Source organism: Mastigoproctus giganteus, chromosome 10 (assembly GCF_048544385.1).
Source record: "Mastigoproctus giganteus isolate SK-2022 chromosome 10, ASM4854438v1, whole genome shotgun sequence".
Classification (NCBI taxonomy): Eukaryota; Metazoa; Arthropoda; class Arachnida; order Uropygi; family Thelyphonidae; genus Mastigoproctus; species Mastigoproctus giganteus.
In genome coordinates this window covers 218,354,458-218,368,977 of record NC_143584.1, presented here as the reverse complement: position 1 = coordinate 218,368,977, position 14,520 = coordinate 218,354,458, and the positions used below count along the sequence as shown (strand labels likewise).

General features: G+C 36.5%; 1 protein-coding gene across 1 annotated transcript in view; it reads right to left on the bottom strand.

Annotated features, from left to right (window-relative positions):
• The window catches only part of Hmt4-20 (Histone methyltransferase 4-20), a 126,564-nt gene that overhangs the window by 44,446 nt on the left and 67,598 nt on the right, over positions 1–14,520 (bottom strand). Inside the window, exon 6 of the mRNA XM_090383283.1 lies at positions 11,618–11,804. Coding sequence (XP_090239409.1) covers positions 11,618–11,804 — 187 coding nt within the window. The remainder of the gene's footprint in view (positions 1–11,617; positions 11,805–14,520) is intronic.

Sequence of the window (14,520 nt, the reverse complement as noted above, 5' to 3'; positions counted from 1 at the left end):
ATGATCTTTGCCAGGTTTAGGAAAGGCAATTACAAGGGAATTATGCCAGGAGTTTGGATAGTAATTTTCCATATAAATTCTATTGTATAGCATAAGTAATGCCTTTAGAGATTTTTGATTAAGTTGTTGGATCATTTTGTAGTGAACTCTATCGGCTCCTGCTGCACTCTTCCTAGACTTAGCCAGAGCTTTTTGCAATTCTTCTATGTTGAAAGGCTGGTTATATGGGAGTTGTTGGCTGGTATTAAAGTTTAGTCTGTATTTTTCAGCTATAGTTTTCGTTTTCTGAAAGGATGGGATATATGGATATATGCCGGTACTGCTGATATATTTGCAAAAGTAGTTGCAAGTATGTTTGCAATTTCCTTGGGGTTAGTGATCTCCTGTCCATTCCAGATTATTAGTGGAGTTGGAACTGAAAGAAATTTCCCATTAAGTTTTCTGATTTTGTTCCATATAGCACGGGTATCTATATTTTTGTTAATCGTCGAGGCAAAACGTATCCATGATTCCTTTCTACTTCTACGCTGGATATATCTAGCTCTGGCTCTAGCTTTTTTAAAATTTATGAGGTTGATGGAAATGGGATACTTTTGGAAGAGATTTCAAGCCTTATACCTCTCTCTCTTGGCTATACTGCATTCTTCATTCCACCACGCTGTGGCATGTTTATGATATTTTCCAGATGACCGAGGTACTGTAGCTTCAGCTGCTATTAAAATTTGGTTTGTGACATGAGCTGTAGCATTGTCTATAGATTGAGTGGTGGTTATTTGTTCACCTATTGCTGCAATTGTTTTATATTTTGTTCATTCAGCTTTATGGAATCTCCATCTTTTTTGGCCGGCTATCGTGATGTGTAACGTCATTTGTTAATATTTTGCAGACCACAGGGAAATGGTTGCTATTAAGAGGATTATTCAAGATTGTCCATTCAATCAGTGGATATAGGACAGGTGAACATATGGAAATGTCAATTACAGAGGCTGTTCCAGTGGGCAAATGAATGTATGTCTCAACTCCAATATTAAGGAGTGAGAGATTTTGCTCTTTCAATAATTTTTCAATCAATTTACTACGTTTGTCTTGGTGGCTAGATCCCCACATGGGATGGTGTCCATTTAAATCTCCCATGATACAGACCGGAGATGGTAGCTGGGTTACTAATGCTTCTAGATCTGAATATGCATACTCTTGATTTGGGGGAAGGCAGAGTGAGACCAGTGAGAATGTAAACTGGATTGAGACTCTTACTGCAAATGCTTCCAAAGATGTTTGTAGTTGGAGGCGTTTACGCGGAATTCTGGAGTCCATTAAAATTTCCACTCCACCATGAGCTCCACTGGAAGGGAATCGGTCTTGTCTACAGGTACCGTAACGGTTCACTGCAGTGTTTACTTGTGGAGTTAGGTTAGTTTCTTGAAGGCAGACACCTATCGGATGATATTTATCAATTAGGTTGTGAATGTAAATAATGTTACTGTGGAAACCTTGACAATTCCACTGTATTATTGTGCACATTATATTGGCTTTGTATTTGTCTTTTTACGAATGGGGGTCCTGCTTGGATCGCTCAGGCTTTTTCTCTTTTCTGGGAAAAAATGGATGAACTTCCATCTCTTCCTCGGCATGTATTTCTAAGATTGGTTCCTCTGAGACTTCTTTTTCATATGTATCCATATGATCATGGACAGAGAGTTTTGTCATCTGTGTCTATGTCTTTAGTATTTGTGGTTGGCTGCGACGTGGAAGGCGTGTTTGGCGGAATTATAACAGGTGTATTGATGGCTTGATTGGAAGTTGGTGTTGAGAGTGATTTTGCTGATGGAGCTAGGATTGAGTGAGCCCAATCAGATATAGAGATATTGGGTGGAACTGTAACATTAGTTTGAACCGCATTGGTAGTGGTGGTAACAGCAGTTATCTGTTTATGCTGTTGGGCAGTTGCTGCATATGAGCGTGTTACTGTAATTGGTGATATTTGTTTCTTTGCTTCAGGATGCTTGGTTTTGTACTTCTGAATCATTTTTTATTTTTTACATGTTTCACAGTCTTTGGAGTAAGTGGAATGATTGCCTCTACAGTTTGGACACTGTAAGGATTGTGCAGAACATTCAGTATGGATATGATCTTTAGATCCACATGAAGCACATACAGCAGTCCCTCGACACACTGCCTGTGAATGTCCAAATTTCTGACATTTATAGCATCTGATAGGGTTCAGTATATACAGTCGGACATAACAGTTCAGTATCCGGCCTTTACAGCAGTTGGTGGATTTCGCAAGTTGAACGTTAGTATGATGTTTCTGGTTGGAAGTAATGAATCATCCTTTTTAATTAGGATTCTTTTAACCTAAATAACATTTTGGTCTGAGAGTTCTTGTTTAATTTCTTCCTTGGATACATGTAGAAGATCCCATTCTGTTATAACTCCTTTTGAATAGTTTAAGGTGGAATGAGGTGACACTTCTATGGAAGCTCCTCCAAGTGTTTTCAATTTAAGTAACTTGTCAGAGTGCTTGGGTTGTGTTGTTTCAACAAGCAGGTCACCTGATTTTAGTCTGCAAACCATTTTTGGTTAGCCAGCAGCATTCTCTAAACATTTCTGGATCAGAAAAGGAGAAAGCTTGCTGACTGGCTGGTCAGTCAAGAAATTAATTATAAGGAAGTGAGGCCAGATATTTTGGTATGTATCCTTCTTTTGTCTCTTAGCATTGGAAGGGTTGTGATCTTCCTGCTCTCTAGAATGTGATGGGGGCATAGATCCCACAAGAGTCAGTATTGGTATAGTCCATCTTTGCTCCTTTCAGCCCTTGGCAGATTAACTTTTCTGCCAAGGTTTCCGGCCCCGCCACGGGGAGGCAGGAGCAGTGCCTGGTGTGACCAAGTGAAAAGTAGTAGAGAAATAGAGAAAGGTGGCTTTCCTTCCTTGCTCTGTACAGGTACTTTTGTTACAAGAGCTGTTATGAAAAAATAGATTTCTTAAAGACAGGAACAAAAAATAACTGTAAGCTGCTTTTTGGAAATCGCACTAGAATCACAGAGAAATCACTCAGTCACAATCGCTTGGCACCCGGGGGCCCCCATACTCACCAGATGTGAGCCCTTATTGCCAAGGGGGATGTCTTTGTGTGTGTGCTCGATGTAAGCAGTGTCAAAAAGTTAGGCGTCAAGCTCTCAGCTGCCCACATCAGTGCCATAGCTTGCACCTGATCGCCAGGCAACACAGTGGCAACCTTCAGGACAGAATGCACTGGTTCCACAGGAGCTAGTTATTGTTGGCAACTGCATTGTCAGGGAGACTGGAAATATGCTGTGCAAAAAGGACAGGTGGAATATGACCAGGGTATGTCTGCCAGGGGCAAAAGTCATGACGTTGAAGAGTAGATATCATCTTTTAAAGGGCACAAAGGGTGATATTGTTATACACATTGGCACTAATCACATTAAGAGTAGGAGAACTATGGACTTGCTTCACAAGTACAGGTCAATGCTAAAAAAAAAAAGTTGTGAGTTAGGGTTAAATTTGAAAGTGTCTGCAATTCTGCCCAGACATGATAGGAGGGAGGGAGTATATGATGAGAGCCTTGTCAATCAATTCAGCTCTGGAGAGATTGTGCAAGGCTCATGGAGTAGAATTTTTCTCAGCGTGGTCTGTGCTTGTTAGCAGGAGAGATTGCTTTTACAGGATTGGGATAGAACCCTTGATTATAGATTGCATCACTGAATTTGTTTGAATGTCTGGCGTGTGTGCTCCGCTACTGGCTAAATTGAATTATAAGTTGCACAGACGCTGAGCAGTGAGTGACGCAAAGGTCTCGTCACTCACGAGCATGGAATCCTGGAATAAATCCCATTTTCTTATTATTATTATAATACTTAAGATCATTTAAGTATATTAAGATTATAATAATACTTAAAACGTTTGATTATAATTTGTATGATTTTTTTGCAAATTTTAATCTGCGATTTTGATATCATTAAACTGTGATTCTTGTCAGTAATGTGATTTTTGTGAACTGATTGTATACTGTTAGTATTTAAGTGTTAAAAAATAAATATTTCCTTTTGTTTCCTATTTGGTTTTTTCAAATTCTCTTATTACAGTGATGATATTAACAAAAATGTTTCACATAATTTTAAAAATGACTATAATATAATATAAATTCGAAAAGGTGAATAATTCGTAAATGAATTGATTTATATAGATATCTAATAACAACAAAAAAGACAATTGTAATTATATATTTATTCAAATAAGAAAAAGAACAAAGCTACACACTGATAAAAATAGACATTTAAATAAATGAAAGCATCAGATTTTACAGGCAATGTATACAGTGTGCTACTGCTCTTAAAAAGTCTGGTAAAAGGTGATCACCTTCATCATATTCCTGTCATAATATTTTTAGTTTACATTGCATTATGTAATACATGGCTTGCTTCTATAAAATCACACACGCTTCTTGATTAGACCAGGGTTCGAGCCCATGACCACCAAATACGGAGGATGCGGAAAGGTCAGGGAATGACCACCACATATCTCCGGAGCAATATGGCCTTAGTTGCTAATGCTCCTAAAAACCAAATAACAACAACAACTATAAAATCAAAGAACCTGAATCAAGCTGAACCAGCTTAGTTTCATCTGCCACCACCTCCAGTCACATCTTCTGGATAAGGGACCAAATGGATGGGTGAGGAAGAGAGACTAAATTGGAAAAATGACGATTCCACCCTTTGCATTGGTTGTTAGTTCTTTCTTCATCAGCAAGAGTAAAATCATGTACATTCCAAAGCATTGGAGATACAAGAACAGAAATTTTATGAAATTTTAAAAACCTGTGGGAAGAATTATTGCCTACTTGTCTGAAACCGCCACTAACATACGTGCAATCAAAATAATCCACCAGATTAACAATTGCAGGAGGCACAATTCTTCTTCAAAAATCCATACTATGGGGAAACATCAGAAAGGGACAACATGGTAACCAAATGAAACAGACCCCAGGCTTTAACTTCAGTATTTTATAGTTAAGAAAAAAAAAATTAAATATACTATTGCATTGTGCAATTATTTAAATCTTTCTTTCTAGGAAGAAAAGTGGTATTTTTTTGCTATATTATTGTCAACTAAATAAATAATCAACCAATTTTGTTGCCATTTCACTTTTGAGTTGAATTCCCCCTGAAATCAAAGATGAAACAGCTTATACTAATTTCATGTTGAGGTTAAAAAAAAAGACAAAACCAAACAAATAACATATGCATTTTACACCTTGGCTGTCTTTATTATTTCTATACTGACTTGCCAGTCCTAGATTTTCCATTTTCTTAAACCATGCTTGTCCTAGACAAATGCTGCAACCAATTATTGATGCATTTAGCCAGATCGTTAATACAGGGTTGTTAGTGACTTCTCATGGTATGCAACCACCAATTTTGGGGAAAATTCTAAATGAAGTTCCGACATTTTTTGTCCCACTAATAACAACTGTGTTTTTATTCTGTGTTTGTCAACTTTTGTTTTAGAACAGAATGAATTAATTTTTTTTTTTTTTTTTTTTGCTCTAGAACTAACGTTTGCCATTATTTATTTATTTTTTTTTTTTTGTGACAATGTTTTTTGTTTCCCATTTAACAAACATTTTATTGAACTGCAGTGTAATGGTTATATCAGAACAGTCATTAATTAGGCTCTCCCCCTCCCATAATTACTTATCTCATGATAATTTTTAAACTGAAAATTGCTAGCCCCTCACTGAATGCCAGGAAGGGTTGGTTCAGTGAACAACAAAACAAAGACAATATCAAGATTGGTATAAAGAGTAAAAAGTAATCGGCAACCATGAGTCACCAGGATTAAATATTTTTTCGCAGGGCTTGTCAGTTGACAGGATACTACCACCTGATTGATCCTGTAAAGGCAGCACGTCAACAAAAAATGCAGACTTTCTAACAGTCATAGCATTTGAAATTAGATCATGAATTTTTCCGCCTTATGTGATGACAGTGTTGAATCCAGAGGATTTACATGGGGGGGGATTTAAACTTTGAGAGTACATGTAGGGAGGAGAATATTTTATTAATATTAACAACATATGTATATGTTACAAACAACTCTGTATATTATAATAAGAGAATATGAAAAAACAAAAGGAAATATTTATTTTTTTAACATTTAAATGCTAATGGTATACCATCAGTTCACAAAAACCACATTACTGACAATAATCACAGTTTACTATTATCAAAATCACAGATTAAAATTTGCAAAAAAAATCATACAAATTTTAATCAAATGTTTAAGTATTATAATGATGTTATTCTTCTTTGCATATGTATCAAATCACATAACATAATTTATTAATTTTTCTGATAACTCATTCAGGCCTGCAATATTAAAAAAAAAAAAAATTACTATTCTTCATTGGGGGGGATTTGTTCCACCAGAGATTAGTCCCCCCCGGGGGGGGGGGGGGGGGAACTTTCTATGATTTTGATAATAGTAAACTGATTATTGTCAGTAATGTGGTTTTTGTGAATGATGGTATACAGTTAGCATTTAAATGTTAAAAAAATAAATATTTCCTTTTATTTTTTCATATTCTCTTATTATAATAGACAGAGTTGTTTGTAACATATACATATGTTGTAAATTTTGTTCCACCAGATGAAATTACCCCCCAGGGGAGACTTTCATCTCTGGTGGAACAAAATTCTTCCCCCCCCCTGCAATTGTTCCCTAAAACTAATTACAATAAAGCAAACTTTTCTTTTATTAACCCTATATGCATGCATTGGTGATCTCAAATATATACACTGATGATTTCAAAGTGTTCACCCACATCGAGTGCAATTCTTCCTGTCTAGCAACTTCCAGCATGATTAACAGTAAGCTAGCTGACCTTGAAAACTACCTGTCTTCACAGCCTTTCCATAAATCCAGAAGTTGACACAAGTAGTCTATTCCCTGAAACCAGATGCAACATATCTTCAAATCATCACTGGAGATAAAGCCACACCAAATATACTTACCCACACAGATCTCAGTGTTATTTTTGACAGCAAGCTCTCCTGTAACCATCTAAATGCCCTGCAGTCATAGTTTGCAAACCTTTGCTGGAACTTAAAAACACCATTTCTTCACATTAAAGATTTTTCCACAGTACAGAACTTCATCAGTGCCACTATTTATCCAGCAATCCTCTACGGCAGCAAAATCTGGGTCTCTGCAGCTCTCAAGAATGTAAAAAAAAAAAAAATCTACTCAGAATTCTGGCTGCTTATATGGGCATCATTGCCTCCCTCCCCAAAAACACAGTACACTTATGGCTCAAGAATTAGCAGAGAAGAATTATCTTCACAATGAAAATGTTTGCCAGAGTTATCTCTGAACCAAACAACTCAGAGCAGTGTTAACTGCAGGTGCCACCACCTGGACTTAGGTCAAAGCTTGCACTTATCTGTTACAGCAAATAGACTTTGCATAATGGGCAGGTTCTTGCTTATACAACTTCTCTCCATCATTTTGGAACTGGACTGTGATCCAAAGAGATTTTCCACAGATAAAAGTATCATGAAATGATTCTTCAATTCTCCTCCTACTTCAATTCAGGAAATCTAGTATTGTATAATTCTCATTTTTTTCATATTGCATAATTTCTAAATTTTCTCAAGTTTTCATTGAATAATTCTTAACTTTTATTTTATTTGTATGTTTTGAATATTTTTGCTTATTATTTATTACCTTACATTGTTAACCCCTGTCCTTCTGGCTGTGAAGAACTTATACTAGTAGTGTTAATTTTTCTCATTGTATAATAAAGAGTATTTATTTATTTATAACAATCTATTTTTCAATGAGTTTTCCACTGTAATGTCAATTTTAATTGTAATTTCTATCGTAAATCCGTGGCATTTATCACCCAAAATCATTTTAAAAGCAAAGAATAATCTTTCCCCATTGACAGAAGTGACCGGGCTAAATTTAAAAATGTGTCTTCAAAGCCTCTACTTGAAATAGAAGTTTCTATTCATTTCCATTAACCAAGTTATCTATTTTTCTTAAAATATATGATCTAGATATATTTCTTTCTTATGTCTCCAGTGATGGTTGAAATTTTTAACTGAACTTTCTCTACTTCTTCAATTGCATTGCTCAAAGAGTCCCCACTGCCAAATTCAGTTGCAGAATTAGGTAATTCTGTAACTGAATTGATACCAAGCAAAATGAGTCTCAATGAACAGCAGTTTTGTAACTCAAAACTGCTGTTCTTGTACATAATGATGATGTACATAACCATGTTCCCCACCTTTCAAAATAGGCTCCGGTGGAAGAGGAAGGACAGGTAGCATATCTCTCTAAACAACTATGCACATAGGGGCTTTTACAAAGATTTTTTTTAATACAAGAAATAACATATTATCATTAACTTCTTCAAAATTCTCCAAAACTGTTTCTGCAAGACTAAGCATGTAGTAGTAGTAATAGTGGCATGTGATGCAAGAAAGCAAGCGTATGAGCTTATGCAGCATCAACCAAAAAAAAAAAAAAAAATAAATTCACACAACCATTCCCTCTAAATGTTTGCCCAGTTCCTCCTTAAATTTATTTAACCTATCAACTTCCACAACGACAGATGGAAGTTTGTTCAGGCAATTAACCACCCGCTGGCTCAAGGCAAATTTCCGCACATCTATTCTACATCTGTCTTGGTTGAAATTTTTAACTGAACTTTCTCTACTTTTTCAATTGCAATGTAATGTACAACTGGTTTGGACAGAAAATTTATAATGCAGAAGTTGCTTTTATTGTGTGCAATGTCAACAAAAAAAAAAAAAAAAAAAAACTTTTTTGCCATGGGCATCAATCCAAAATAGTCATGGTCTGGATAACTGCAAAAAAGCATTCATAAATCTTGCAAATGTGGAGTGATTCGTGTTTTTGAGAACCTTATAGTGGAGTGGTTAACGTGGGAGTACAGTAGTACATTCAGCACTTCAAATTCATCAAATTTATTTTCTGCAATACCTTGGAAAATTTTGAGAATAATGTCATCATGGTCTAGAATGTTTTGATTTTTACAATATTTTTTCAAAAATCATTTTGAAACTGGATTACTTAACTTATTAAAAGGGATATTGCTGCTTACCAAAGATCAGTCTAAGGATCTTACCAGGGTAAGGTCTTTGTACTGATCTTTGAAAAAGTCACTTTTTTTTCTTCTCTTGAGCTACATGACTTGGTTAAAAGCAATTATATGGTAATTTTCCTTGCTTTTTCTTTTTCTGGAACACAATGTGCAATGCTGTTTACATGTGTTACCAATCTGGAATTTTTTTCTGCCAGGGGCAAAATGGAATTCTCTAGAGGTGACACTATAAATTTTAAACTTCTCCTGCAGAGCATTGAATGTTCATCTCCCCCCATCCATGTGATCTATCATTCAACCATCCGAAGCAGCAGTTGATCTCCCAAGACTCATCAGCCTTGCCTGTGGTGGAGGACTGGTAGTGTGGTAGTTCTGCTACTGAAATGCTCATTAATAAATTATCTTATTTTGAAAAATCAAATATGTCCATGACATTACTGATGTGTGTAATGACCTGAAACCAGCTTGGTCCATTCTGATCCCTACACCTAATGTTCTTTTCACAAACAACAAATAAGATAATAGCACCATCTGCAGGAAAATCTTTTCCTTGACAGGTGATCTGTAAGTTAAGTAGCATATTTCATTTCTGAAATTTTGAATGCCTAAATGCCTATTCTGTAAAAAACGTATAAGTATCATAACATGCACATACATTTTTTGTACATGCATCTGTTTTCACTATTTTCACATCAACATAATTAATGAAACTAATGGATGGACATTCATTTTGATATATACACTCAGTGATCTCTGAATTATGACCACCTACCTAATACCAGGTTAGGCCACCATTCGCACAGATAATGGCCACTATTTGCATAGGAATTGACTCCACTAAGGACCTAAAGCTGTAGTGTTCTGCTGCCATGCTGCCTGCAAGGCTTTCCACAGTGTTGTTGTTGTTGTTTGGTTTTTAGGAGCATTAGCAACTAAGGCCATATTGCTCCGGAGATATGCGGTCGTCATTCCCTGACCTTTCCGCATCCTCCGTATTTGGTGGTCACGGGCTCGAACCCCGGTCTAATCAAGAAGCATGTGTTACGACTGCTGCTCCTGCCCACCTGGCTATGGAGGCGCCTTCCACAGTGTGAATAGATGATGGTTGCATATCAATACGCTTCACTTCTAAAACATCCTACAGGTGTTCAATTGGATTGAGATCAGGCAAATTCAGAGGCCAATCATGATGGGTGACATCTTAACTGTGTTCCTTTTGCACAATGGGCACCATGCATGAAGGCGTGCATGGTGCCCGCTATCCAGGCAGGTGGCAATGGTTACTTAATATGAGGAATGTTTTGTTGGCAAGAACTAGAACCCATAGTGCATATGGACCAATATTTCACTAGTGAGGTCTGGACGTGGACATGTGTTATTGAAAGGGGCAGCTCCTAGAATGTCAGTTCAACTCTGCCTGGATAGAGGGCACCATGCATGGAAGCATGTTGCACCAGGTAGTTGGACTCATCTGACCAGCACACTCATTTCTAGTCCACCAGTGTCCAACAAGCGTGTTGTTGACACCACAGCATTTGCCATCAACGATGATCAGTGGTGAGGAGAGGGTGTCACATGGGTTATCTGAGTGTGTGGTACATCATCATCTAGGATACTGTTCTTGCATTTCCCATATTACATTACAATATCAACTGTCACACTATGACCTGCTGTTGAACTTGTACAATGCACCACTCACTCACCACAAACATCCACCTTGTGTAATCCTTTACAGTCCTATTGGGGAGGTAGTTTGACACCATTCTTTGTACACCTTAACCACAGTGAGCCATGGGCAACCAACGACGTGCCCTTTCGAATATGGCAGCACCTGAAGCACCAGTTCCCAAAATCATGTCCTTTTGAAACTCCATGATATCTTTACTACGCCCCATAACTGTTATTTTATCATTTTGACCTTCATGCCAGATGCAAATTACCACTACCCTAATGTATGAAGCTGTTCAGTTTTTTATACTGTGAGCTATGTGGCACAGTTCATTACAGATGAGGTGGTCATAATCCAGTGATCATTGAGTGCATATTAAACATTTTAAAATTCAATAATTTGATTCAAAATTTACAGCATTCAAAATTTTTCTAAAATAATGGATCATTACAGGTTCATATTCATATGAGTGCACCTGTCAATAATTTGAAGTTTTAAATGAATACCATACATGCCAGAATAACCATGGCAAACAAGAATGTGGACAATGTAAAAATTGGCACTTAAGCAGGTTCTATCAGACAATAGTAACTGTGTTACACAAAAGATAACATGGTTATCCTTTAATTTTTTTTTATTGTTTTAAATTGATAAAAATTTCTATTACATTTTGGGGAAATTTCTCCCAACGTACAATTTCTCTACTTTACTTTTTTTTTGGAATGGAGAAATCTGCCTCTTAAAAGCATATTTGTTCATTACACAGAAAATATAATGTTCAAAACTCCTACCTTACAATTTGATCTACAATCATGATTAATATAAGCAGCTGGACCCAACCAAAGCTGAGCACAATTCTTTCTGCAAGAATACATGACACTGAAATCATTTTTCCCTGCATGTAGCAGTTCTGCTTCTTCTTCTTCAGTTAGTTCTGCAATACATCCAACCAGATATGGAATTTTTTCATTCTTAAACCTGAAAAAATAAGTAAAATAAAACAAAATAAAATAAGATTGGATAAAAAAGAACAAAATAAATTGGAATTAAAGGTTACATTATATTCATAAATACTAATTCTTTAGGTTTTAATTTTTTCTAATAATGCTAGTACAGTCAGTCCTCGTATAACACGAATTCGATCATACATGATTTATAAATAGGGGGATGATATCATATATAACACGAATCGAATTCGCTTATGCACGATTTGCCTTTGTGTTTACAAGAAATGGCAGTCGAATGCGGAATCATCCCAACTGAACGCAACACGATAGCAATGAAGAGAAGATTCTGAAAATGTATTTATGTTTTTTGCATCAGTGAAGAGGAAACACTTTTCGCCATAATAACGTAAAAATCCACACAATTCCAACTATCGGTATTATTGCAAATGCAAATAGATCGAGTTTACTACCAGTTTATAACAGATTCCACTAGCAGAAACACAACTGGAAATTATTTTATGGTAGTACCCCCCTCCCCCAGAAATGTTGCTTTAGTAAAATATGAGCTAGAGAGGTGTTAGTGTGTCTCTGCCTTTACGGTTTTGTTTATTCAATTGCTACACGCACGCACGCCACTTTGTTTATGTGTATCAAGTGTGCCTCCTCATTTTGTAATTGTGCTTTATTCCCTAAAAATGAGGAAAATACTTAAAAGGTGTGAAAAGGAAGCGTTCCTGGTGAAGACACTACAGATTCAGAGAGAAAAAGAAAAGCAATATCGATAAACAGAGGCGGATGGGGCAAAAATTCTTACCCGGGAAAATTTTATAGCCAAAATCACACCGGCCTCCTTCCTCTTCTGGCCATAAGCCCACGGGGGGGTTTCCCCGGTAAGGCTTATGGCCAGTCCACCTCTGTTGATAGAGAAAAAATATGAAATTTTGAAACACTTTGAGCGAAATTAAGACCATGTGATACTGCACGTGCTACTGGCCTAAATGAGGCAATGCCGAGAATTATTTATTTATTTTTTTTTTTTTATGTGAACCCCAAACACGAGAGGTATTAGAACCTATAGTACTTAGTACCGTGTTTGGGTTGGAGGTTGAGAAGACGAAAGAAGATATTTGTGTAATTTTTAGGAAAATTACAATCTACAGAAGTAATTTACAGAAACAATCTACAGAAAATTAGAAAGAATGCAGAGAAAATAAAAACAACTTTCATAGCATGAGCAACTCAAAGTGTAATTAAAATCCATTAGATCAAGACACAAAGAATTGGAAGAGATGGAACGGCTGTCATCTGTTTGGACAGAAAATCAAACAAAAAAACAAATTTGCTTACAATAGAAGCAAAAGCATTAGTAATATTTTATTATGTAATAGTCATAAAAAATACATAAGTATTTTATTACGATTATTTATTGTGTTTGGTAATGTTTTGGTTACAAATGTGTGTTCAATCGTGGGTGGTCGGCACCTAACCCTACTTTTCCCATAGGGCCTGTTATTTATATTGCACGATTTTGCATTGCACGAGGATTTCTAGGAACACGACTATCGTGCTATACAAGGACTGACTGTATATGCATATTCACAGAGAAATTATATGTTAATTCTGTGAATAATATCTGCTGTCTGTTTAAGTATAATTTAAGTGAAATATTAAAAACCAGTATGAAATGTATTTATAATATAGACCAATGATAAAATATTTCATCCAGTCATTCTCTCTCTCTCTCTCTCTCTCTCTCTCTCTCTCTCTCTCTCTCTCTGCCATTTCTATTTGTGAGTATTAGCATTAGTAGAGACATATAATGCAAGAAAGCAAGCTTATATAGCATCAGCCAAAAAAAAAAAAGAAAACTTTCCCATTTCACCCATCCAATAACTCCAAATGTTTGTCTAGTTCTGACTTAAATTTATTTAAGCTGTCAACTTCCATAACGACAGACAGAAGTTTGTTCCAGCAATCAACCATCTGCTGGCTAAAGGCAAATTTCTGCACATCTATTCTACAACTGTCTTTCCTCAATTTGAATTTATATCCACTCAGGTTTGTAATCTGAGCAAGAGGAAGAATCCCACCAGCACTAAGCCTGTTCAATCAATTCAAGGTCTTATATGCCTCAATCTGATCACCTCGCAGATACCTAGTCTCCAAAAACTGCAGTTTGCAGAACTTAAGTCTTTCTTTGTAAGAGCAACCCTTTGTACCATCTCATTGCCCTTCTCTGTACTCATTGAAGCAGCTCTACATCCTTCCTAAAATGAGGCCTCCAGCTCTGTATACAATACTCAAGGTGTGGCCTGACCACTGCCTTATAAAAGGACATAATCACCTCCTTATTCAAGCTAGAAAAATTCCTCTATACTACTGACAAGACACCATGAGCTACTCTTTCAGACTATCTGCACTGCTCAGAAAACTTCATATCTGGCTGCACAATTACCCCAGGTCTTTTTCATTCTCTACTACCCTGAGTGTAGTACCACACAGTTGATAAGTTATTCTGGGGTAACTGCTACCCATATGCAGTACTTTACATTTGTCAATGTTAAACTTCAGTTGCCACCTCTCAGCCCATCTGCTCAACTTTTCTAGATCCTGTTGCAGTAAAGTATTGTTATTAGCCATTAACAACAATGCAAACCTTCGTATCGTCAGCAAACTTGAACATTAAGCCTGATATACCTTCACCAATATCACTGATAAATACAGAAAACAACAATTGGCCCAACACG